Source organism: Rhamphochromis sp. 'chilingali', assembly GCF_963969265.1.
Source record: "Rhamphochromis sp. 'chilingali' genome assembly, chromosome: 9".
Lineage (NCBI taxonomy): Eukaryota > Metazoa > Chordata > Actinopteri > Cichliformes > Cichlidae > Rhamphochromis > Rhamphochromis sp. 'chilingali'.
In genome coordinates this window covers 35,356,020-35,382,670 of record NC_137936.1, presented here as the reverse complement: position 1 = coordinate 35,382,670, position 26,651 = coordinate 35,356,020, and the positions used below count along the sequence as shown (strand labels likewise).

Below are 26,651 nucleotides of genomic sequence, written 5' to 3'. Positions count from 1 at the left end.
ATGAATAGGGATGGGTATCGTTTAGGTTTTATCCAATACCAGTACCAAACCGGTACTTTTGAAACGGTGCCGGTGCTCAAACGGTGCTCAAACGGGTGCTTAAAGAATAGAGAACACAAAATTGGTCCAAAAACCTCTCATGGTCAGCTTGTTTTTTGTAAAAAGATAACAATGTTAGCCTTTTCTGCAGCTATAGGGCATATATGGTATCACTCTTGGCTGGAAGCAGTGCTTAAACACTGGAAAAAAACACAAACTTTGTCCAAAAACCTCTCATGTTTAACTGTTTCCCTCTTTTTCTTTGGTCATTTTAGCCTTTTTGGCCAGGGTGAAGGGAGTATCTGCCATCAAACAAGAAGACAGCCGCATGTAACTACGACGGTGTTTGCTAGTTCACCTTACGTGCATTAATGTAATAACGTGGTTAGCCTACTCAACGTAAATCACACACGAACAACATTAAGTTACTCACGCAGAGAAGAATGGCTGCTGCTGCCATCATCATCCGTCATCATTTCTGCTACACTGGCAGGGCTAGGGGCCAGGACTCTCCTCTCCGGGTTTTTGGGGGATGTTGCATAACAGGCACCACACCCGCAGTAGATGTGCTCGGTGTGAGGTCTCGCAGCAAGCTATCAAATACGGCGCATTTCTGGGCTTTTAAAAAAAACGCTATGCGTCGCCAGGTGTTTCATCGGATTCAAGGTGTTACTTCCTTTGACAGTATCACAGTATCAGCTTAAAGCACTTGTTGCTGCTGAGTTTGCATATTTTGCTGTGAAGTACAGCCAGACTTTTGACCGCTTCGCCTTGGGCATTTTTAATCTGTAGCTCTGCTCTAAAAGAACGTACCTACCTGGACCCGCCTACTATCCTCGGAAACGTAAAATGATTGGCTAGAAGTGTATCTCAGCTCAGGAAAAAAAAGCACCGAAATAAAGCACCGAAATGTGCGCTGCTTTTCGGTCTGGTTACTACCGTTTATGTTAGAACCGGTGCCATCATGGCACCGGATACCGGTACCCATCCCTATTAATGAATGTCTTTGTCAAAATTAAGACAAGCTGTTCTGTTCTTCTTTGGTATCAGCAAAATTCAGTGGTTGCACTTGGTCAGCAAATAAACAAAATATCTGTGTATGTGGGGCAGTCGTAATACTGATGTCAGATATAATTTAGCTCTAGGCTGACAAATACATCCTGGAGAAGTTAATATTACACAGCACATTTCCACTGGAATCCACTGGGACTGACACTGAAGAAACAAAACATCTCTGTGTAATTACAGTTTTTATTTAAAAATATTGTTTCCTGTCCCTGTTGCACTGCGATGGCCATATTTGGATTTATAGCTGTACATGAATATTTCTTTAAATGTCATCATTCACTGTTAACCTTTGTAGCTTAGGTCAATTAAAGCTAGTTGCCATCTATGCTTTTAAGTGATAAATAAATAAAGCACATGCGAACTCTTCTCTTCACAGGGAGAAAAAACAGAAAATTCATGATATTAAAAACAACATTAAAGAAGCTATAGAGGTAAGACACTGTTCTTTTTTCCTTTGATAGATGAATGATGTTTCTTTGTAATGTTCTGTCTGATATGCAGGTTTTTGGCTAAAAGAGGAAAAAACATGGATTATAGCTTCTTAAAAAAAAAATCCAAAACTCAATGCTGTATTCTAAGCGAGGAGGCTTTCAGTCACACATTGCTTCAGACCGGTCAGCGACCCCATGTGCGCTCCCAACCAGCTGGGAGTCGTTACAAAAATTTGCTGCACCACAACTCTCCTTGCTGTTACTTTGGGCAGTACCACATTGTCACAGTCACTTGTAGTTTGCATCATCTCGTCTACAAACACCCACTACCCACTCGCTGGGTGGTGGAGAAATTTCAAAAAGTGCAGAAGCAACCTGCTAGCGACCAAAGCAATCAGATGGAGGCTTGCGGTGCAGTCTCGAATACCTCCAACCACATGGGGAATACAGATTTATCACTAGCAGGTGGTGGTTGTTGGCGATGGCTAAACAGCCTCTAGGCGTGGGTGACTGAGGGGCTAAGATGATGAAAATTTGTATCTAAAGCCGTTTTGAGGCAGTGTAAACACATTTATGAATAATATTAATGAATGAGGCTTTTTGTGTTTGTGTGTTCTTTTCATACAGACGATTGTGGCGGCCATGAATACGCTCACACCTCCTTGCCAGTTAGCCTGTCCTGAGAACCAGTCTCGGATTGATTATGTCCTGAACCTAGTAAACCAGAAGGATTTTGATTTTCCTACAGTAAGTTCAACTGTACTTCATCTCAGATCTCTGACTTTTAAATGCAGTTTGTTTCCTTCTGCTTTCATTCGAACCTCTTGATCTGTGTGTAAAGAAAATAATGAATGTCGTGACACAATGAAACATGTGATCAGACAATAAAACAAAATTGAAAAGCACAATTTTTGAAGAGCAATTTGGTTTTAAACAAAGCTGCTGCAAGTTAATAAATCAAATCTCTTTTTCCCCAGTGGGTGTTTTTTGTTGTAAAATCGCTCCTGCTATTTTGCACTAACAGGTGTAAATGTGTCAGATTCTCATTACTAACCTGCTGAATCTTACAGGTGTTCTGGCTAGTTGTGCTAGAGGTGAGTAAGGTATCACGCGACAGCCTGTATGAGTCCGCCTGGTGTGTTTGCGTGGTGATTCAGTAATTAGCAAGTGTGCTTCCGCTTGGGAGGTTGTCAATTGAATGAGCCTCTCACCTGAGAGTACCACACCGCCGATTAACTCTAATTGTCTGTAATAAACCTAAATGTGTCCAGAGGGACATGTCTTCCATAAACGCGTAGACCAGTCTGCTCCCAGCGGCCTGGGAGGAAGTCGATGAAGGTCCCACCACTGATCTGGAGATTGATTCATTGATTTATTTGCTCATGTCTTTCTGTTATTAAGACTGGTGTTCCAGATTAGTTGATCAATCATATTTTACAAAGTAATGTTCACCCTTCACTGGACGCCCCTTGGGGTTGAAATCTGCGGCCACAGAATCAGTTTGTGTGTTAAGTATTCTGGCTTTAAATTTGTGTTTCGCTACTGAACAATCTCCAATATTTCAGTAAGTACACAATGACCGCAAAATTCAAGCTTTTTTTTGTTAACTATCTAACAGTGGGTAGTTAATTAAATTTTAATTTCAATTACAATTTTGCATCCAATGATTATTTAAAAAAATAGATTTTTTTTTAAATTACATTGATCTTTAATTGAATGTGGCACATTGATTACTTTTTTGCATTTTTACTATAGCGAATCAGATGTTGAATGTGTTTCCTCCACCCTAAAAGCCCAATCGCTTACTTTAGCTTAGCTAGAGCCAAGATCATGCAAAAGAAGCAAAAGTTGAAAATGTTTCAATAGATGAGCTTATGTTGGGAACAGTTTGTTGCAGCTATGGATGAGGTGGTCTCTCACCTGGTCCACTTTTGGGGACAGAGGGGTCAGGAGATGTTGGCTCTCCGTTTCTCTGTGCGTCGCTGCGATGCCGGTGTTCTGTCCAGTCAGCTTACGTTCTCAAATCAGCATACACTTTATGACACCCTGACTTGCCAATTTACAGTTTGGCATACAGACCTTTTGTCGTCTGTATGCCGAACTGACGGCTCCTGTTCACATGGTGGAATTATGTATGTATGCTACTCTGATTTGTCTGCTGAGATGATGGAACGACCGGTTTCCTGAGGTGGGTTAGTGTATGAAGGTGCGCTAATACTGAAAAACACACCATTATCTCTACACCAGATCAGCCTGTGTCCTGCCCTGCATCCATCTCCCTTTCTTCATTTATCTGGTTGTTTTTCATTTAAATTATGTACTAATTTAAAATTTAAGGAAATCATACATTCAAAAAAAGTGTTGTTGTTTTTTTTGTTTTTGTTTTTAACACATTCAGTAAATGCATGTTTAAAGTGAATGAATATTTTGTTTTGGCCCTATAACTATCCCCATTATCTGCTGACAAATCTGACAATAAGATTATGATCATGCAACCACACACAGTGAAAAACACGTCCTTTGCGTTTGGGACGCCATCTGTGAGAAGCTGACAATCACTGTTAAAGCAGGGATTCAAACAACCGGGTCTTTAATAGTGATAGTTTCTGATAAACGGGAGGAAAAAAATCCCTAACTCTAGTTTCCCAAATGTGAGTTTGCAGCTTTTCTTTTTTGTGATCTTATACTTTCTATGTTTATTGTATATAGGTCAAATTAACTGATGAGTAAATCTCTATAAGCAGAAAATAAATGAAACTCCTGAGTGCAGCATTACTCAGTTGTTGTCTAACAGGGGAGCGGTTACATAGAGGGAAAAGAACACAGAGTCTGTGTTTTTCCAGCATGGTGGCCTTAGTGTTTAAACTGGTTGCTCCTTTCGTGTACATTTGTCTTGTACATTTGTCGTTTACAGCTGAGTTTCCAGTAAAGAGTGAGCGTATTTGTGTGTAAGCAAAAGGAAGTCTCCTGATATTGTCTCTGTTACGTCATGGCAAATTTATTATGTGGGCCTATCTCGAGCTGACCCTTCCCTCGGGCTGTCCGTCCGTCACTAGACTTCCACTGCAGGAGGGAAAAACCAGAACTCTTTTTAATTTTAGGGTGTTGAGGATTACAGTAAATCCAAACGTGAAGGCAGTGCTGTTAGTGAAGTACTGCTGTGATTTTTGAAAAGTTCACAGTGATAGCTGGTTATTTAAAGCAGTGTTTAAAGAGCATCAAAAATTGAACAGTTTGTCCATCTGAACGCGTATTTGTTAAGGAAAGAGAAATGATGGGGTCGGCTCCTCCTCAGCTGCCTCCTCTTCCCGCTCCCCCTTGCCTGGCCTTAGGGTCTACTGGAAACCAGTTTGACTGGTTGACGCTGCCTTTCACTGTAGACAGACAATAAGCATAGGGCTTGTGTTGAATATCCACAGGCTTTTTGTGAATTTCCCCTCGAAGCTTTATGTCTAATCAACAATCCTCATAATTATTATTCACTAAAATTACTTTTTCTTTGTAAACATTAAGCACTGAACTTTTTTTTCTATTTTAAAAGAAAAACTTTTGTACTAACTTAGTCTTTGTAGACTGATTTTTGCATACCTGTGCTCAGCTGTTTGCAGCACACAGCATACCCTATCCTTAAAAGCCTTTCGATGGTAAAAAGAAAAGGAACGTTCAGGGAGAGGAGCAAAGGAGTGATCCCTCTTTCAGGACAGACAGGTGGGGTGTGTGTGTTTACAAATTCACCAACCCCTTCACTTTCGTTTTACAGTAACAAATATGCAGGAAGTCTTTAAATGAAAGTGACCATGAAAAAGTAAATAAGGCCGAGATGCATCAAAAAAGGATGGGAAATAAATAAAGGTCATCTGTGGATTTGGCATAAAGATTTATCTGTGTTTTATTTTATGCTCTTATCATTTTTCATTGTCTAAGTGTATTGATTTGCAATTAAAAATAATATATAAAAATAAAAGACTTAGTCATTCACACAGACACCCCTGCCTTAATAAACACATACACTTCTAAAACATATAAATGATACTTTAATTCTTATTCTGTAGGAACCCTTTTAAATATAATTAAATGATAACTGCAGCACAGCATCTCAGATTGGGTCTATAAGCAAGCTCCAGTTCTTAACATGAAAACTTTGCATAGCTATTGTAGCTTTTTATACAGCAGGAAGTTTACAGTCCTGCATAAACTGTAAGGGAAAGAAACTGGTAATAAAATAACAAATTTATTGGTAAAGCCATATTTACATATTACTGGTTACTGTATTATTTAACAAAATAAAGTTAAAAAAGAGAATAAGTGAGTTAGTTGTTACTCCTAACTGAAACACTTCTTTTCTTCTTAAAGCCAACATTGTTAGCTGATTTACAAGCTGGTCTGACAAAACAACCAATGGATACAGATTTCACCCAGATTTAAACTTTCCCACTTTTTTATGTTATTTTAATTATTAGATTCTTTTGGCCTTTTCTTTTTGTAGTTGAGCTGATCATGATAACAAATTACATCCTTTGTAGTTGTTGGGTTTTTGTTTTTTGGCAGGGTAAACAAATTATTAAACGAAATTATATTTAGCAATATTTATAAAAAGTTTTTGTGTGCACTTTTTTTTCTTTGCTGCAATTTATTTCAAATGGTGCTTATTGCTTTCGATTGATCATTTATTCTGAAAAATGTTCATCTGCTTCTATTTTCTTAACTGTTTATCCAGTTTAGGGTTGGAGGAGCATTAGAGCGTTTCCCAGCTGACACAGCTTTTAGCTATCCTAAACTATAAATTCAAAGCCCTTAAATCCAGGATGCAATTACAGTCTCACTTGTTTTTACGTCATTACATTCAGTTTTTCTAAGTTGGTTCAGAAGGAAGTTAATGTCATTGTCACGATCATTAGACCTTCTGAATTCCAGCACGTCCAAAACGTTGCTCTGAGCTCTTCCCACAGTCTACAGGGATAAATTAAAATAACAATAATGAATAAGACTGTGTGTGTAAAGACAACAAGTAAGTGCATACAGTTCACCTGTATGCATGCACTTTGGGGACGATCAATCAATCGGATACAGCGAAACGTTAAAGTTAAAATCCACATGCGTAAAATAAAATAAATTCTAAAAACTGCAGTGGCGGATACATGACCAGTTAGTTCTTCTGTTAAGTAACAACTGTTTCCTGAGTTGAGCAGTGCCTTTTGAAAAAGTGTGACAGCACCTTAATGCCAAACATTTATGTCATGTGCAAAATCTCACTTTGTGCAACATGTCAGAAGATAAAAAGTTCCCAGGGTTAACTTTTCAGATGAGTGTACTATGAAGCAAGATTACCGGTAGTGGGTTTCTGTGGAATGCCGAGCTGAAAGCCAAAGTTTTGTGCGCTAATTGAACTTAGCTAGATCACCACAGTCGTTTCAGAATCACCGCGTTTAGAGCGTGCTCTAAGAGCGATAAAGATTTTCTGCAGAAGGAATGTGTTTTATACATGTAACCTGTTGATCCATACCTTTAGGAAGCAGACTCGTTGGGAACATGCGAACATGCAAAAGGCCCTGTGCTGCCAACCTTTCCCAAGTTTGTTTTATACTCTGCGAACTGCAGCTAATTGTGTTTTTAGCCTATGAGTAAAATCGTGTTCACTTTGATCTGGTGACGAATTAAACTTATTTCTACAACTCATGCATTAGGTCATGTGACCCACCTGAATGAACTGAGTAGCCTATAATATGTTTTATAGTTTCACACTTTGCACCTTTTGTAGTCATCAAGTTAGAAACACACAGCAGCTTCTGATAGCGTACCATAATTTAAAAAAAAAACCCCCAATCCCATGTCCTCTTTATTTGTTGCATTTTTGTTTAATTTCTTATATCCTGTATGTATCTTAATCACCTATCCCTCTGTCAGAAGTAGGCAACATTCAGTCTTTAAATTCTGTTTGTAGGAATAGTCAAGGGATACATCAAATGCCCCCTTTTTACATGAGCATGCGCAGAGCCTAAAAAAAGAATGGGTTAACAAAGAGAGCTAGTTACCCACCCTCCCCAGCTAATGTAGATGAAGCCTAGCTATACTGGACTTGCTACATAGCAAGTTATATCTCTCAGAGTGTTTTGATTCTAGCCCAGCTCATAGCCTTTAACTAGTCTTTACTTGTCGGACCAACTCTGCAGTGATAGGTGGAAAACACAGTGCCCAGCATTTGGTTAACAATTACACTGAAGCTGGTAACACTTTTATGGCGATTTTCAGTAACTTTGTCTATGTTACTTTCCACACACTAACAATAGATTGCCACTCATATACAGAACGTACAAATTACCCAAAAGGCCACTTCTCTAAAGTGAAAGGCTCAGCTGATAACCCATGACTTCTACTCATTCCATTATCCTACTTAATCCTTCCTGATTTTTTTTAATAGTATACAGTTTAACTCTATGTCTCATAATGGCTTATTTGTGCCTGTCTCCATTGTATGTGACAATTCTAGATCACAGTGAAGATAGGCCCCTGCGTAGTGACAGTCTAGCCTTGTGTTGGTACAAAGCTCTCCGTTTCTACATGAACTCTGTGAACTGCTCTGTTTCCTGCTTATATCAGTTTGCTCATCTGCTGCTCCTCGGCGAGCCGGCCTTTAACTCCAAACTAAGCTGGGGTGTATCACTGCCCCCCTCGGCTGTCCTTAAACGGTTTCAGCCATCGAGAACCAGATGAAAAATACAGCTGTAAGAAAGGGACACAGGCCTGTCCAAGATCACACTCAACTTTTTCATGTATAACTAGTCACTAATATTAAGAGCAGATCGTTAGTTTGTCGGTCCTTCTGTATCCCGCCTTGTAAATGCTACATTTCTTGAACACTTTTCAGGCGATTTCATGAAACTGAACTCGGTTAAACTGATTACACTATAGTGATCAGGGTCACAGTGACATCACAGGAAATATAAACAAATGCTTAATCCAATAAAATAATTATGCGATGGCATTTTATATTTAAAAGGTCAAAGGTAAACTTCACTGTGACATCAGAATGTCCTGCAAAAGCTGACTAAATGCGACAGCAGTAAGTGTTAGTCACATTTGACCAACTTTAACTGCTTTCCCTTTATTATTTTAGGGTCTTTACCTTACAGTATAAAGCGCCTTGAGGCAGCGGTTGTTATGATTTTCCGGTATATAAATATAACTGAACTGAATTGAAGTGAACATTTGTGTGACGAATAGAACGTGTATACGCTACATGTGGTTGCAAACAATTATGTGTTAAGGCTAGCTTAGCACATATTTTGGACTGTTTGCTCAACTTTTGGAGGTCAACACAGAACATGTTGCTTCCTGTGTGAAAGGCCCTGTAAGTTAATGATATCCAACATCTGTAATGCATAATGCGTGGCCCAAAAGGCCCCCAAAAATCCAAAAACATGCGCTGTTGAGAGAGAGAAAGTGAGGAACATACAGACTAGGAGTTTATCACTTCCAGCACAAAGAAACATCTGACATACAACACTGGGTGATTTAGCCAATTGTAACTGGGTAACATAAGTTGACAGATGTAAGCTGAATTGCTAAAACGGTATGAAGTCTTAACTTTTACTGGCTCTACTTTGTTTAAAATGTCTAACCTGTCTGTCCGGCGCCCTTCATGGTCCCCTTGCCTCACAGTGAACAAAAATGGGGAAAAGTTGGAGATAAGCGTCTCTGCAAATTAGATCACGTTGCAGTTATTTAAAAATCAGGACATCAGAAATATTTTGTCTCATTTGATAATAATGATGTCTGGCTGTAGTTTCTCCACACACCTGCCGAAATCTGGGCGTGCACTTCTCCAACCACGCCCGTACATTCCCAGAAACCTTGTGGATATGTGACGCATGACTATAGGGAGGGAGATTTGATTTATTGTAAATCGTAATTGAAATTAATTAATGCAACTTCAGGTGTTGGTGGAGGTTAACAACCATAAGGTGGTAATTCTTGTTTTTACAATCAGTTACCCTGTTTCCAGTCGCAGAAAGCCGCAGATCTCAGATGTGTTGCTGATCCAAACAAGCTTTTGTCTTTTCAGGAGTTTTATGACCACGCAAAGATCCTCTGGCAGGACGAAGGTGTGCGGGCATGCTGGGAAAGGTCCAACGAATATCAACTCATCGACTGCGCACAATAGTGAGTCTTTGCTTTTCTTATACTATTTTCACCTCTGTACGTACACTAGCAGTTAAATACGGGCACATTTCTAAGAACTTCCTTCTTCGGGTTTTGACACTCAAAGGTGAGACATATAAACCATTTAATGTGTGCTCTGGGGGGGGTTGGGTTGGGTTGTTTCCCTGTGGTTTATGTGAGCTCAATGTGTGAAGATAAATGGTGATAATGAATGCAGTGCTACTTTGTCAAGTGTATTTATTTTGGCTAGTTTATTTTAGTAGTTTTGTAGATCATTTCTTTAGGCTGGAAATAATGATGTGTTGTCTCTTTTTTCTTTTCTTTTTTCTTTTTTTTTTTAAAGGATTTGTGGACTTTGTTATGGTGTTGGTATTTTGTTAGTTGGTCCACCACTTTAGTATTGACTGAAATATTTGAGCTACCATTAAATTGGTTAATATGAAACCTCTGACTCACGTTAGTTGTCCCCAGTGGATAGTTCCCTTGTGGGGACACCAGGGGATTCCCTTTGTAGTTTGGACTAAAACCTTTCTATAAAGGTTAAAGCCACTTTCAGTATGAAATGTTGCAGGCAGTCTATACTTGCAGTTGTGGCTTGTGTATGCCAAAAATGGCATCACAGCTGCTGGTGTGCAGTGTCCTTTGGTGACGTTTTGGTTTGCCATGCACCTTCTAGCTTTTGTAACCTGAAGCCTGCGATTATATGTTCTGCAAAAAAAAAAACCTGCTTAAAACTTAGCAATCGCTTTGTTTGCATACTATTATGACCATTTAAATTTTCTTCTCAGTTTTGACACTTACCCATGCACGTGTTGACATAGCTTATTTATTAAAACATGGATTTTCCACATGGTAACGAGTGCTGTTGAGAGCATGCCAGAGCAACAGGTAGCAATAGACCCCAGCACATAGAAAACTTTATAGAAATATTGAATCCTACAGACAATAACTTTGTGCACATGAAAAACTGAAAATGAAGGCACGCACAGCATGTGGGCAAAGGCTTGATATTCAAGTGTTTATCATTGAAAAGTACACTGCTACTTCTTGTGCTCACATTTATGACTATGGTGCTGTGTTGACGTCACAGTTCCCTCAAGCAGCCACTAATGTGTCAGGCCAAACTGTGGCATAATTAGTAAAAATGTGTTCATTGCATTGGTTCAACTATTGTTCCTATTTTGTGCTAATTAGCAAATATTAGCTTAAATGTTAAGCTAAGGTAGTAAAAACGGTAAATGTTAGTGTCATAGCGTCAGCATTTAGCTTAGAGCACCTCAATGCCTCCATAAAGCCTCAAAGAGCTGCTAGCATGGGTGTAAAGAAGCATCACAGATGGCCGGTGTTGGTCGCACCAATTAATTGCGATTTTGGTCATTTTCTGACTAAAATTTGTGCTCACCCAATCTAAAGTTTCCATGATGCTTGGTTACAGATGTTCCTGCTGTGAATTGGACTGTTGAAAGGTTTCGTTTCCATGTGCTGGCAATTGGTTTTTTCTGTCAGGTGGATTTCTGGTTAGTCTTTGCTAAACAAAGTGCAGACCTTTTGGATGGTGATAGTGTGTGTGTTTTCACTGATTGGGAATTGGTTAATCTTCCTGGAACATCTTTTTGTGTTTTCTGCATTGAAATTTGGAACATATTTAGAGGAACATTAGCTTGAACTTCCCCAACCCGTGCCGCCTGACTCTCCCTCTGCTGTTCCAAGCACGTTATCTTTCCCTTTGGTCTTTGGTCAGTCTGGCTTCATTATAAGACACAAAACGATCACATGCGTCAGTATGGGACGTGTGCTGACTGTTTCATTTGTCGTTGTGTGTTTAAAGCAAGTATCAAATATAAAAGCTCTCATAGCATTATATTCGTCATTTATTGCATGGTCATAGCATGCAATAAATGACTAGATATAACGGTGATGCATGAATTCAAATGGCATATTTTACTGTAGCAGCCGGTTAAGGGGGAACTATTTTTAAACTGCTTCACATATAATTAGTTATCGAGTTTCTAACCTTTGGGTTTAGATCAAAAGAGGAAGGAGTGAAGCAAAAAGTAAAGTTGTACTGCACAAATTCATGTTCAAATTGTAAGACTTTTGATATGTTACAAATAGTTAAATCAACTATTTGATGAAACGCTTAATGAATGACTTTGCCTCCCAGGATTTACTGTTAATCTGTAGGGACTACATGCCACCAAGTCCACCTTCAGCTCTGTGTGGCATGTTTTACATAAAATCTCACTGTAGTAACTCAAGCAATCAAATGAATGAGGAGTGAATTCTGTATACATTTCCAAAAAGTAGAATTAGAAGTTCTACTGCATGTGAAGTTGTACTTTGTGCCGTATTTTTGATGAGTGTACTCAGTTACTTTAGTTACTCAGTTACTGTCTTTGTGAGCGTATGTTGTCATTGGGGGGTGTGTATGCATGTCATTTCCATGTTGCAAATGCGACCACAGTTGTTTGTCGCAGTCACAGTTGCGTGTGTGTGGCACTCTTATGTTTTGTGGGAGGCGGGTGGGCTGACAGCACAGGCTGTCAGTGAGATGATCATGAAAAACCATCACTGTAAGAAGTGTGATTGAACACATGCGGCGTTTCACGCATCTGAGGAGAGACAGCGATTGAAAATGACAAAAGATCGAAAAGAGAGATTGAAATTGAATGAGGGTTTTCCTCTGTTGCAGGAACCCTCTCCTCCCTTCTCTTCTCCTCTGTCCTCTCTTCTCCTCTCCTCTCCTCTTCTCCACACCCAGCAGCCCCAGTGTTATGATGGATCAGATGTTGGGCTGGGTGGCCAGACCGGAAGTGCTCCCCTCCCCCCTCTGTGTGCTTATGTAAACGGAGAAGCAGAGAAAGAGAGAGGGGAGAGCTATTTTTAACCCAGGCAGGCTGCAGAAGGAGAAAGAATGAGCAACTGTGTTAGAAGAGAGAGACAACTTCAGCATTATTGATGAAGGTTGTTAGCATTAAATGAAAATGTCAACCCTGGATCAGCACAGGAAAAGTGAGGCCCACCATGTACACCTCCTGCCTCTCTCTTTGCAAAGATCACCTGACCCGTGTCATGATCGGGGGGGGGGGGGGGGGGGGGGGATAAAATCAGGAAAAAAAAGGGAAAAAGAAGTTGACATGGCACTGATGCTTTGTCTCTGTGTGATTAGAAGGAAGTCACTGAAGCTTCACCGGTTCTCTTTTTGCTCCGTCATGCTCCGCCGTGATGCATCATTATTGTTGCTGTTTTTCCCCTATGCATTGAGGATGCACTCTAACTGTAAGATGTTCAAATGCAAAGTCCACTCAGTGCCTCGTTGCCCCCTCTGCCCAACAGGGCTGAGGCGAAGGGTTTGTCAGGTTTCTATTGTCTCATCATATACAGTATAGCAGTGTGTAAGTGTCGCTGTAAGTGTAAGAATTTTCAAGATAAGTGGAAAAGAGAAAAAAATCGTAATTTTTATTTATTTATTTTTTCAAATTGCTTTACTCATCACTTCACAGACTCTGTTACCTCATACACATAACAAAGGCGAATCCAAGCTTCTTTTGGGCGCTCCCTTGCTAACAAACAGCATGCCACAGTGGATGGCTTCCCATACTTGATTTATGATTTTTATGCTGGTTATCCTTCCTGACCTAATCTCCGAGGGTTTTTTGTCTCCTGCTCGTCTTGAACCAGGGATCTTTTGCATGTCAGACAAATGCATAAATCACAAATCTATGGGCATAGTACAGCCAGGGGTATTATTCTAAGTTTCTTATATTATTTGTATAATATTCCTAACCTTGCAAATATCCAGGCTTGCAGTGGTAAAATTTGCAAGACAAAAATGGTACATATATCCAGAAAATAAGAGGGATTCTTTGAGATTTAAGACACAAATTTATAAGAAACAGATGTTTAAAAGAAAGAAAAGTTGCTTTTATTTTTGCCGAGCTTCCACATCATGTCAAAGTGGGACGTTAGAGGTTTTGTAGGCCTTATTTGGCGAGTCACAAATACACAACAGTGGTAGTACAGACTGCACTTTCTACAGTTTTACTGCTGCTGCCATGTTGGATTCCAAAGTTGGAGTTGGTGTGACTTTGCTGACTTTCCGAGTGGGAAGTCCAACTGGAGGGGGCGTTTGAGCTGAAAATCCAGTGGAATTCTGACTTTCCACTTCAAATGGCATGCAGCATCATTCCTAATATAAGATGGACTATTCAAATATAGTCTTTTTTGCAGTTGGGGTTAGCAATAAGTGTTTATTTTATAATAACCCTTACATTTCTTATCATCATAAGAAATGTAAATCATTTTTAAAAACCTCTGTGAAAGGGGAATATCACCTGTCCAAAGCTTCAGTATGGTGAGCGCAAATTATATTATTATTTTAAGAAAGATTTAATTGGATCAAAGATCAAGTTGAAACGTATCTGACTGCTGTTCCCAATTTTATAAACTTTAGGAAATATAAGGTTTGCTTTATTTTTTTTCCCCTAAGGGCATGCTGGGTAATCTGGCCAGGTAGTATGGCAGTGTGGAGGAGGCTCTGTGGCTACAGGACACTCAACAAGATGCCATAAAAAAGAGAGGGATTAAAAAGAGAGACTTGTTTAAGTGTTAGATACTTGTTAACTCAGAGAGGGTTAAATATTTGTGTGGTTTCTTTTATTTATGTGGTATTTATTGTATGACAACATGCAATTGTAAAAAGTGCAGCATGGCTAATCTTTTGAAAATACTGCCATATTGCTCAAAAATATTCCCAAACTTTTTCAATAATATCATAAATTTCACGCATTTTTCTTGAGATTTTATTTTTTTACCTAAACCTCTGTAAATTTCAGGATTTTTCCTCATTAATTTACCAAATTAAGAGAAATCACAATTAATTGTTGAATAAGTACCTGATTTTAAATATGTCGAGTCTTGCACATATTTTTGCAAATATTTATTTATAATACACCTCTTTTATTTTATTTTTATTTTTGATATTATTATGGCTTATTGGAGGATCAACTAACTGTTTTAAAGTCATGTCCTTAGTTGTAGCTTCTTGTCATCTCAGTGAAACATCTAAAGGTTACACCTTTTTTCCATGTTTTGTAAGACTTTAGTGTGGGTGGTAAGCAGATTTCATCTTTGGACAGAGACAGATATGCTTCTAAGCTAAGTGGCAGCTTGCTTTTTGTCTGCAGAGGCATCGTCTCCTCCATCTCTAAAAAGCAGATTGCCACCAAATCTGAGCCCTTCCTTCAAATGAGAAGTAGAAAGACGCTTGTACTTGTGGCCTAAAGACAAAGAAATAATGCAAACATGTGGCCAAAAGGAAGTTATGGAAAACTAAGCCAATAATGAGATGTTGCTGACCAGTTGGAGACAACTGCATATTTGGAAACAGTGAACAAAGCTGTACATACTTTAGCACAAGTCCTTTGTAAGCTTTACACAGTCTTCACCTTTTGTGGATTTTTTGAAAATACCATGAATCATTTTGTGTTTGTTTATGATCATTGCTGATCATATGAAGATTGTTTTCCTGTAAGCTCTGTTCCTCACACCGAGAGGAAAAAATTGACTGGAGATCATTCTTTTAACTTTAAGGCAACATCAGCCTGAACTTAAACATTTGCTTCCCTGACTTTGTAACATGTAACAAACTGTACATCCAAAAATAAGTACATTATTCATGTAATTCCTCCGCAGGGGTCTTGTTTCATCTGTCTGACCCTGCTGTCATTTACACCGTCATTCTTCTTTACCTACCCTCTTTCTTCCTGTCTCACCTCCTTACACACACCTTCAGTGTGGAGTGGAGCTGTCAGGAAACAGATAATAAGTGAAATAACGTTAATTGAGTTCACGAGAACACATTACGTAGCTGCTTTTATTCTCAATCTGTGAAAAATATAAATGAAAGCTAATTTGAGAGAAAATGTTTTTTAAGCATTTGCTGAAGCTGTCAGACCGACTTTTATTTCTTTTTTTAAACGATTGATAAAAATGATTTGATGCAGAGCGTGAACTTTCTTCCAGGATATGCACAAGCATGTAAGGCAAGCATAATTGTTTGAGCTTTTCAGCCATGTCGACACACTGAGGTCAAGTAAAAAAAAAAAAAACCCCAAAAAACTGCTGTAATCAGACACGGACAAGTTGCTGGTATAGTAGCCGGTGCACAGCTCCTGGTATGTGGCTTAGTAAACACGGAACAACGTAAAATTGGATAAATTAATTATTTAGTCTCTTGAACCAGAACGATATTGATGTTGTATATTGTTTAGGTCTCCTGTTACCTTATTGTCTGACTGCTTTTTTATTTTTAAATGACAGTATAGAGGTACCCGTTGTGTTAAAATATGACGAGGAGTACCTGACCTGAAGCTGGGAGTGAAGGTGTTTTGTTTTTACAGGCTTTTATTTTGAAGGACTCTTGCGAAACAGACTTTTTTATGCATTATTTTATGAAGCATTCCTTCCATATGCAACACTTTACTAACAAAAAAAATACATAGAATCTTAAACATGAGCCCCAATGAAATGCTAATGTTCCATTTGTTCATATATTAAAGTGGATAAAGTAATAATGTATTTGGGGGGGAAAGTAATTTTCTATTACTTTGTTAAAAATTAGTTGTGCCATCTATAATGCAAAATAACGTCAGGATTTTGCATAAAATAATATAAACAGCGCCACGCCATAGATTTGCAACACCAGATGTAGTGGATTTTTAATCTCTGCTATATATTTTGTTTGGTTTTCTTCTTCTCAAATGTTAGGAGTGTCTTTTTTTTAAATTGGGGGTGTTTGTAACTGTAGGAGAAGTCACTCAGAGACGTTACGTTTGTGCCGCCTGGCCATGATACCGGCCGAGAGTTACCACCGTGTTTATTAATTGTGGATTCTTTGAAACGTTATCCCAGCGATAATGTGCCAGAGTCCCCCTAAAGTACTTCTTTGGCACCCTCGTACTCCTCTTCTCTCCCCCCGTCCTTCCTCTGCTCTCGCCTCTCTCTGTCTCTCCGTGATGTGTGGCGGTGTTTGTGCAGGGACAGAAAATGGTTGAGATTGAGTCTCTGACTCATCCTGAAGGAGGAGGGAGGGGAGATGAGGGATGGGGGCAAAGACGAACTGATTTTTTTTGTGTTTTGATGGGGTGGCAGTGTCACTGTGTGTTATCCTGAAGATGTTTAAATGAAATTTCCAGGTGTGTGCAAGCTGCAGATGTTAAATGTGTAAATGTGTTTGGAGACGGGCAGCTGTGGGAAACTTTGCTGCTGCTGCTGCTGCTGCTGCTGTAATCTCGCCGTCTTGTGATTTTTCTGAATGCTGTTTAGATGTCTCGTGTTTACTTAGTTACTTTTCCTTTATTTTTCTTCTTGTCGTTGTCTTTCTTTCATTGAGTTTTGTATTCTTTTTTACTTTACTGTACGGGATTTGTATTTTCCTTTCTGGTCCTTTGGGGGGTTTTCTTCATTTTTATGCCTCATTTAAGGTTTCTTCGTGACTTTTCTCTGGGCTTTGTCTCGCTTTAAAAAGTTTTCTTCATGCTCTTGTTTGTTTCTTTTTTGCTTTCTTTTATTCTTTGATTTCTGATCATTTGTTCATCAATTAATTTCATTTTTTTTCACGTTTCTTTCCCATCTTTGTCAGTTTCTTTAAAGTTTTTATGCTCTCCTTTTACTTTTCTCTTTATGTTCTTTTTTTCCTCTAAACTTTCCATTCTTTTATTAATGTTTCACTATCCTGTTCATTTTTTTTTATTTTTATCTTTGATTCTTCTCTTTCGTTCTCTTTTTGTCTTTCTCTTTCACTCTGTTCTCGTCTCCTCCTACCTTTCCTACTCTTATAATCTGTTCACTTTTCTCTGTTTTCCTCGTGTGTCAGTTCTTTAATTGCCTTCCTTCTTTTTTTGTCCTTTTCTTCTCTCGCGCACTTTTCCCTCTGTTTCCTCTAACCCACTCCATTCCCTGAATTTCTTTCTTTCTGTCTCTTTGTTGCTCGCTCCATTCCTCTCTGTCCCCTTCTTCTGCCTTTCTTCCCTTCTTTTCCCTCTCCTCTCTCTGTCTGTCTCTCCCTCTCTCTGGCCTCTCTCCAGCAGCACAAGATTTGGAGCCGATTGTCTATTTATAGCGCCTGTGGTTCTGTCGCCATGACAACCAAGCTGGAGGCCAGGGCGCCAGGGAGCTATTTTTGGAGCAGCTCTGTAATGTCAGACATAGCCTTCTCTCTCTTTCTTCCCTCTCTCTCTGGATGTGGTGTGTGTTTGATTAAGGATCGGCTGGCGAAGCCTTCGGTTTGGTCAGCTCGTCGCAGTGTGAAGCGCTAACGTACAAAGAAGCGGTAACCCCCTCAAGTCTTGCACCGTCCCCCTCCCCCCACCTACCTATTACCTCCACCTTGAGGAAGCACCGAGACCATTTTTTTGTTGGGTTTTTTTGTATTTATTTTTTTGAGTGGGCTCGGTGCTTCAGAGGCTTGTAAAGCTTCAGTTTTCTCTCGTGCAGCTGAGATTGATTTCAGGCGCCTTAAGTGACACGTTTGAGTGTCTGCAGTGAGATTTGCAGCAACAATAAAGACACAATTTAAAGCCCTGTTAACGTAAAAAAAAAATACTAAACTGCATTTTTTGTAAATCTGAAAAAACAAATTTAAGTGTTAATAAATGGCCAAATTATTGTCAGTAAAATTGACACTAAACTATATTTAAGGATTTAATACTTAAATTTACAATTTTAAAATGTATCCTTTTTTTTGTAAACTTCTAATAATCTTTTAATTTGTTTTCACAGTTTTCCTGTTTTACAGTTTTACTGTTAATCAGCTTCTCGGGAATGTGCATTTTCTGTATTTGTAAAGGTTTTTGAGCGTCTTCATTTTTTACTTTTGTGTAAAGACATGGTGGTTGAACTTCTGAAAACTTGCTTGGACATGAATAGATTTGAGGAGATGTGGAAAGAGGCGCTTTTTAGGGACGCAATCCTGCTCGCTGATTTGTGTGTGTCTGCGTGTGTGTTGTCACACAGCGGAGCTGCTCGGACGCGGTGGGGCAAAGTTTTCCAGATGCTGTGTGTTTGTATCTTGTTATACTACAAACCCTGATACAGGTTAAAATACTTTAATTATTACTCTGGTACTATTAAACTGTTAACACAGTTAATGTGTTCTTTGATCAAATACTGGCTTTTTTTTTTTTTAAAAGAGACATTTCATAACTGTTTCTCATATGAAGGTAATTTAAAATTAAAGTACTATGATCTGAAAATTTGGCTCCCTAAAAACATAAAAACCTGCTCCGTCCTGTTACGTTTGATCTGTTTCTGTTTTATCCTTACCAGCTGTAAGGTTGCAGGCCGGACGACACAGTTGTGTGTCAGAGTAATCTAATACTGAGTAGAGATGAGGACGTATGAAAGCTCATAATCTGAGTAATCCTTTGTTCTAATACTGCCACTTTTACAAGATAAATGCATTATGGGAGTGTTGTCAGCTATGTTGGGACAGTGCGCCGCTGCTGTTACGTTTTTTTTGTTTGTTTGTTTTTCAACACATGAAAAAAACAAAAACAACTTCATCATGTTCAAAATTACACGTGCAAAGCAGATCCAGTTAAAAGGTGTTTTCATAGCAGTCCAATAGGCTTTAATTATTGTAGCAATAATATAGAAGAAATTTGGTAATTGAACTTTTGTTAAAAAAAAGTCTATTTTTTAAAATATAATTGATAAAACATGTGATTTTTATTTTATACATTTGAACAAGCATATTTAAATATCCTTCAGGGTTGTTTGTGTGGCAATAAAACAATGAATCCAAATAAAGAATTGAAGTAAATATGACATTTTAAAAATATGTAAATGCTAGAGTATTTATTTTTCATTTTTCCACAATCGTGGCCTACATTTATTGTATCTGCAAAAAAGAAGAAGAAAAGAAACCCAAAGAAAACAGAAGAATGAATTTTAGCTTTTCTTGTAAATACTGGGTCATTTTTAGCTACCAGACAAGTGACCTGTGTATATTTCCAGAGTTTAAGTCACCCTGTCTGCTACCCAGAATAACCCTGTGGATATACATAACACCGTAGACCTCTCTGTTACTGGGGCAGCCACTATTATTTAGTTCATCTTAGTAGGCATGGTTATTATTGGCACTTCTCCTATTAATAGGGAGAAGTGCTAAAAATTGAGCAGTGTGTTTGTCCTGGGCGTGTTGATGCCTCAGACCGGAGCTGTAGATAAACAAGATTTTGGCCTCAGCAGATGTTGGGGGCAGGCATGTTAACTCTCATCATTAGAGCTGTAGCTTTCACCTTCACCCAAAATGAAAGTTTTGTTGTTGAGGTGCTCACTAATAATGTAATGTTATGGGCTGAAGTTTGACTCGAAGGTGCTGAGGTGTGGGAGCACCTGAGCCACTTGGCCCCTGCAGAGAGCGGCTGGTACCAGACCGGCTGACTGCCTAATGGTCTTTCTGTGTGTTTTACATGAATATCTGTGTCAGTGCGCATTTGTGCAGAGAAATGCGCATGGCCCGCTCTTTGTCTCTGCGAACCCTTTCTCCTCCCTCTCCTTCCTGGCTCAGGGGTCTTTTTGTCCGTTTGTCCAGCACTGTAGCGCCTGCAGACGCAGCCCCCCGTTCCTCTCAGTGTGTTACCTGCAGCCCTTCTGTCACATTTCACCCCTGCCCGCAACATTCCTAGTTATCTCAGAGGGGGCTGCATACCTGTTCTCTGAGAGGCGGCTGCAGGCCAGTGTCTTGCCTTGCTAGTTGTAAGAATAGAGCGTAGACAATTATTCAAAGCAGACAGCCGGGCGGGCCGGGGAACAGAGTGGGAACGCAGTATGTTAGCAACTACTCTGTAACAAGCAGTCAGGGATTACTTAAAGCATTTTGGTTGGTGAAGCTTTGCAGAGATTTAAAATAAAATTGGTTAGATGAAGTTGCAAGCAGTGCTTTAACACATCAAAGCCATGTCTGTTCATTTTTTTTTAAATTAGCAAGCATTAACTGTGTGGCTACACTTTAACACTACTGCACTATAACCCTCATCCCTGCTTAAAACATGCTGCTCAGGGGAAAGCTTTAATATTTAAATATTGTTCCGGAATTTTGTGAAGTAGAAATGCATCAGAATAAGGTACATTAAAGTACATTAAGGTTAAAGTACAATAAGGTACAATAAAGTACATTTAGCATATTTGGTGTTTTATTTTAACAATTTGTATGGAGGTAATTTTCAAGTTTCTTTCTACAGAAAGACTCCCATTGCATTTCAAGCTATATCTGTCGGAGACCCTGTAATTATTTGTACTGCATTTCACGTCCATTCAGTATTTACTTGAGATCTTGTTGTTTAATATAACATGGTAACACACACGAGGAAGGGCTAAAGTTTAATATGCAAATGTTTAAGTTTGAGAGCAGAATCCGTGATTGAAACATTTGCATGATATTAAAGCTGCGATTGTGAAGTTTTCAGCTCAGTTTCTGTAGGAAAACTGCAGCACTTGTGCTCGATCAGTGCAGGCGAGTGCGACACTGCTGCTTAAAGATAATCACCAAATTCCTTTCAGTATAACTGGCCTGAATTCAGCTCACTCCTCTTTCCATGCCACAGCTGAGCAACTCTTCTTTGATAATGTTTACCTCTTTACATCTGAAAGTCCCGTCTGGACAGCTTGGAAGTTTAATTTTCCACCTTCATTTTATTTACATGCATGTGCAGTGGCTCGAAGGGAGATGATAGGGAAGTTGTTTTTTTTTCCTGTGTGAAATTTAGGCAATCTTATTAATGCTGGTGTGCATGTACACGACGGGTACTAGTGTAAAAGTGTCTGTGGTCCAGACAACTCCGAAAGAGTCGTCAGGCTGCCTCACACACCTTGAAAGCATACACCCGTTCACACAGACCATTAACATGCATTTGGGTAGGCGCTCTTCAAAATATGAACGCGCTGTAGGCCTGCATACCCACCCACCCACGCACACACACACACACACACACACACACTTCTCCTTCTGTGCAAGTACTACTACAGCAGCTCCATTGACGAGGCTTCTTCAGTCTGACAGAGCAAACGGCTGCCGGTGACTCAGACTGGCTGCCTCTGATCTCGCTGCGATTTCAAACACTCGCCCCCTCGTGGCCATTCAGGGACTCATATCCTCCATGTTTCCCGAGCTCTCATTGCTGTGCTCGGCAGCAGCGCTCGGCCTGTGTTTGTGTGCGTTTTTGAAGCCAAACTCTTCCAGTCTGATAGGTTGGTGAGTTAAGGAGGATTTTAAGTTGCGTTTACAGTTCAGTAGGTTTTATTTTGAAGATTACTGTGGTTAGTTAAAATGGACTGATTTACTGTGAAAGTAAGCAATACATTAGTTTTATTGTAATATTGTATATATATTTTTTCTATACAGTTCCAGCTGAGATTTAAAAGCTTTTGTGTTGTCTTTGCAGCTTCCTAGACCGGATTGATGTGGTCAGGCAGAACGACTACACACCCACTGATCAGGTGAGGCAGTCAGCACTCAAACACCAGTTATAACAGTTTTTATCATTTTTATTTAGTTTTGTAAGTTTCAGTTATATTCTGTTATTTTATTGTTTAAAAATGTTCACCAGTGTTTAGTATATTCTATAATGTTCAAATTGAGCAAAAACGAAAATGGAGAGTAGTTTTTGTTTTCTATTCCAGTTAATCAAAATGTTTTTTTCTCTTGTAGCTTTCATTTTTTGAGTTTTAGTTCACTGTAATAACACAAACAGGATTGAAGGTGATGAACCACCAGAGCAACGCCTGCCAGACATTTGCATTTATTCACCAAACTCAAATAATATTGCAATAACAACCTGTAAGCAGATTTTCAGGTTCCCATCATGACATACTCATGCTCTGTGTATATTATTTGGAGGCACCTGTGCCTTCCCTTCTGTGACGTGTCAAAGTTTAATCTTGGGGAAACTCGAGAAGAAGTAAAAAGTGTGAGTGTGTTTAACTGTGTAGCCGGAACCAGACAAAGGATGTGAACTGCAGTACACGTCATATCATACGTGAAACGAGCGTGTGCAGATGGAGAAGTTCACGTCCCAACGACCCGTGTGGACGTGGAAAGCATGAAGAGACCTTCATGACGGCATTGTAATTATGCATCACCACTGAGGGCAGCAGAGCCGTGCACAGGGCATGTTTGCATATAGAAAATGTGTGTCGTTGTGTTTGCAGAAAATTATAATTACCACATTTGTGGCAGTTTTTAAAATCATAGTTGGTGAATACTTTCTAGATTTTTATGTACAATCAGCTGTGATTAGCGTAGAAGCGAGTAAGAACAGTGCCGTGGGAAATGGAAAGTGAATATAGAAAAATTAAAAGTAAAATGAGTGTGGAATTTATCTGCTTTTATTTGATTTAGATAGCCAGATAAAACTTTGAATTTGATTGTTTTTGACCTGTTTTTACAAAAGATCTACTCATCTACAAACACTATTCATTATTAGGTGTTATTATTCAGTATGTCTTATTGAAAATGGACTATATGCACAGCTTCTTTTTAAAATTATTTTATTTATAATGTGTATCAATACGGATAAGTGCATAATATGAACTGTGTCACACATCCCGGCATTTAAGTTTAAATGCTGTTCCCTAGATGGACTTTCAAGACGCACGCATCAGTTATCTTTATTTGTTTTATTTCCTCACGAAAGTCGACTTCTTGCCCATTTACTGCCATTTTATGCTTCATTGTCCACTTGTGCTTCCTTTAACCCTCCTACTCCTTTTTTTTTTTTTTCAGGACCTGCTAAGATGCAGAGTACTGACATCTGGGATCTTCGAGACAAGATTTCAAATAGACAAAGTTAATTTCCAGTGAGCAACCTCAATGTTTATTTATCACGATGTGTGCGATAGAGCGAAAGTAAAAAAGTCAAATAAAAGGATTAATACTGTTTTAAAAGTGTAAATATAAAACTTTTTAACTTCCTCTGTCTCTCAGTATGTTCGACGTTGGAGGTCAGAGGGATGAACGGCGAAAGTGGATCCAGTGTTTTAATGGTAGGAGATGATCCTGAATTATTTCTGAAGTATCTAACACTCACTTTGCTGCTTTTTTCATGTCATTGGGTTTATAAAGTTACTAAAGCAGATATATATGTAGTGTTCAGCAATCCGTAACTGGATTGAAGCATGTGCGTTCATTTAAAGTCCAAGTTGAGAACAAGGTTGTGTATCTTGAGTTTTTGGGTATTTTTATTCATAGTGGTTTTATTAATCCTGCTCTGTGTTGTGTGCCGCAGATGTGACAGCTATCATCTTTGTGGTGGCGAGTAGCAGCTACAACATGGTGATCAGAGAAGATAATCAGACTAACAGACTACAGGAAGCCCTCAATCTTTTCAAGAACATTTGGAACAACAGGTCGGAGACAAATTTTTCTTTGGACACATTTCTTTCTTTTCTGTTTTTGTCTTTTTTTGTTTGAAGGTGAGACAAAAGGGAGTCATAAAAGCCAAGAAATGTTGCTAAAAAGACTATAGAAACTAAATGCTGTGACACTTTGGTCCCTTTCTAGCTCCCTTTATGTAGAAGGTAAAGGGAGCAGACATAAGAGCAACTTAAGAGTGAAGTATATGATTACTGTGACTGGTAGTTTTCCATTGTTTGGGCTAAAAGAAAGTCATATACAACAATACAATACAATAATAAAACTTTTACTTTGAGTTGAGAGGAATGCCTAGTTACAAGCCATCTTGCACACAGCAGGGAAATACGGGGGAAAAAACAAAGATAAAATAGGATCAAAAGAACATGAGACATGATGTGAGCTTTCTGTTAGCTGTGCAAATGAAAACACAAATCAAGCTGGGAAGGTTTGTCATCTGAGGGGCTGCTGCTTTTGCTAGTTTGGTAAGAGAAGTCATTTCTTTTCAGAGATAAGTACAGTAAATTTAAACAAAGCGCTCGATACGTTTACGTGAACGGTGCACTAAAAAATTCTTCTGAAAATCAAGAAAATGTGAAATTTCTGATTCAGGGTGTATATGTAGAGGGACAAAGCTCTGAGCAGACACCATGTCCGCCTTTGACTCCATATGGGCTGTTTATGGCAGAAGCTCTAAGACCTTTTTAACCCAGAACTCCAGAGAGTAAATTATTGCTGTGTTCTCCAGCCAAAGTCTATTAAAATGTAATTTCTACTTTTAAAACAGTGACTCTCCAGCAACACATGTTTTGGGTCTGAAACTAACCTTGGTCTGAACTTGCTCACTTCCCTCCGCAGGTGGCTACGGACCATTTCTGTAATCCTCTTCCTGAACAAACAGGACCTGCTTGCTGAGAAGGTTTTGGCAGGAAAATCTAAAATTGAGGAGTATTTCCCAGAGTTTGCACGCTACACTACGCCTGATGATGGTAAGGCTGGCGCTCTTAGATCTGCTCATCTTCATCTTGCTGTCAGTCTTTTTTTCCCCCCAAACATTATCCCTGATGATATAACATCCCCAGAACTGTCCACTTTAATACAATAATATTTATATAGCTCCTGTTAACAACTTTCATCTCAAGGAACAAGTTAGAGAGCGTACAACATCAGAGGGAGAAGCTGTATTATCCAAAAGTTCACTATGAACAGGCACTCCAGAGAGACCACCAGCAGACCGAGACTCAAAGAGGGGAAACAATCCAGAGATGACAAAGAAACGGAAGCGTGGCTACAGCATGAACAAAAAACTGGAGAGTACACTTTATGATGTGCAGATGTTGCATATAAACCGACCAGAGCCAAAGCCAGAATAACAAAGGGATGGTTCATGATCACCTAATACAGTCCTCCCTGGGAGCTGGTTCCACAGCAAAGCAGCCTGATAACTGAAGGCTCTGCCTCCTGTTATCCAGTTAGATCGTGTGTCCGTGTGACTTCACGGCCGGAGCTCTTGGTTAGTTTGAGTTCTGAGTGCTCCATCGAAATGTCACACATGCTAACGCCCGCAGTGCACTGACATGTTAATATTAGGGGTGCAACGATATTCGTATCGATATTGAACCGTTCGATACAGTGCTTTCGGTTCGGTACGCATATGTATCGAACAATACAACATTTGTAATTTATTTTATCAATTTTCCTTCTGACGATGCTGTCTGTGTTGAGCGCTCAGTGAATCTGCGTTCGACTACTCCGCCTAGGCTGCACTGTCGAGCGCAGATCCACTGAGCGCTCAACACAGACAGCATAGTCAGAAGGAAGAGCGCAGGGCAAGCTAGCGAGACAGAAGTTAAGCTCTACTTGCAACATGGCAAATTGAACCTCATTCAGATCTGGCGTTTGGAATTATTTTGGTTTTCATGTGACGTATGACCCTGAAGGTAAGCGAGTCATGGACTAAAGTAAAACAGTATGTTGGATGTGCCATGCAATGCTCAATTACATTGGTGTGAACTAGTGTGTTAGCGCAGTTAGCTCGTTAACGTGTTGGCCGTCTAGCCCCATGCACGGAGTGATCGGCGGTAGCTCGTTAACGGAGATTTGCCGTGTTGTGGCGTTAAGGTCATTTCAACGAGATTAACCTGAAAGCACTAGTGGGAACACAACGAATATGACTGCACATTTACGCCGACATCATCCTAGTGCAAAGACAAGTGGAAGCAGACAAAAAAAAGCAAGCATGCTACTAACTTTAGCCGAGTCATTTAGACAGCTGTTAGCACATGATTCTCCTTATGCTGCTGAGAATATAGCCCAGAAGAAGCGGATAGTATAGCTTTTATTTTGGAAAGAGACATTTCTCTGTAATAAACTCTCTTTTCCAAAGATGAGTGATTCCTCAATCAGATACAGGGCTTGCAATATCGCTAGCCCGACGTCCTGGAGCTAGCGATTTTTTTCAGTCGGGCTACCAAAATTCTATCTCTTCCCTGCCCGTCGGGCTATTGTAGGAAAAATATATGTCAATGCTTTTGCATTCT

General features: G+C 39.4%; 1 protein-coding gene across 1 annotated transcript in view; it reads left to right on the top strand.

Annotated features, from left to right (window-relative positions):
* The window catches only part of LOC308403006 (guanine nucleotide-binding protein G(s) subunit alpha-like), a 38,011-nt gene that overhangs the window by 8,765 nt on the left and 2,595 nt on the right, over positions 1–26,651 (top strand). Inside the window, exons 3-10 of the mRNA XM_080892218.1 lie at positions 1,484–1,538; positions 2,166–2,285; positions 9,601–9,698; positions 22,145–22,199; positions 23,485–23,558; positions 23,686–23,744; positions 23,987–24,107; positions 24,970–25,100. Coding sequence (XP_080748344.1) covers positions 1,484–1,538; positions 2,166–2,285; positions 9,601–9,698; positions 22,145–22,199; positions 23,485–23,558; positions 23,686–23,744; positions 23,987–24,107; positions 24,970–25,100 — 713 coding nt within the window. The remainder of the gene's footprint in view (positions 1–1,483; positions 1,539–2,165; positions 2,286–9,600; positions 9,699–22,144; positions 22,200–23,484; positions 23,559–23,685; positions 23,745–23,986; positions 24,108–24,969; positions 25,101–26,651) is intronic.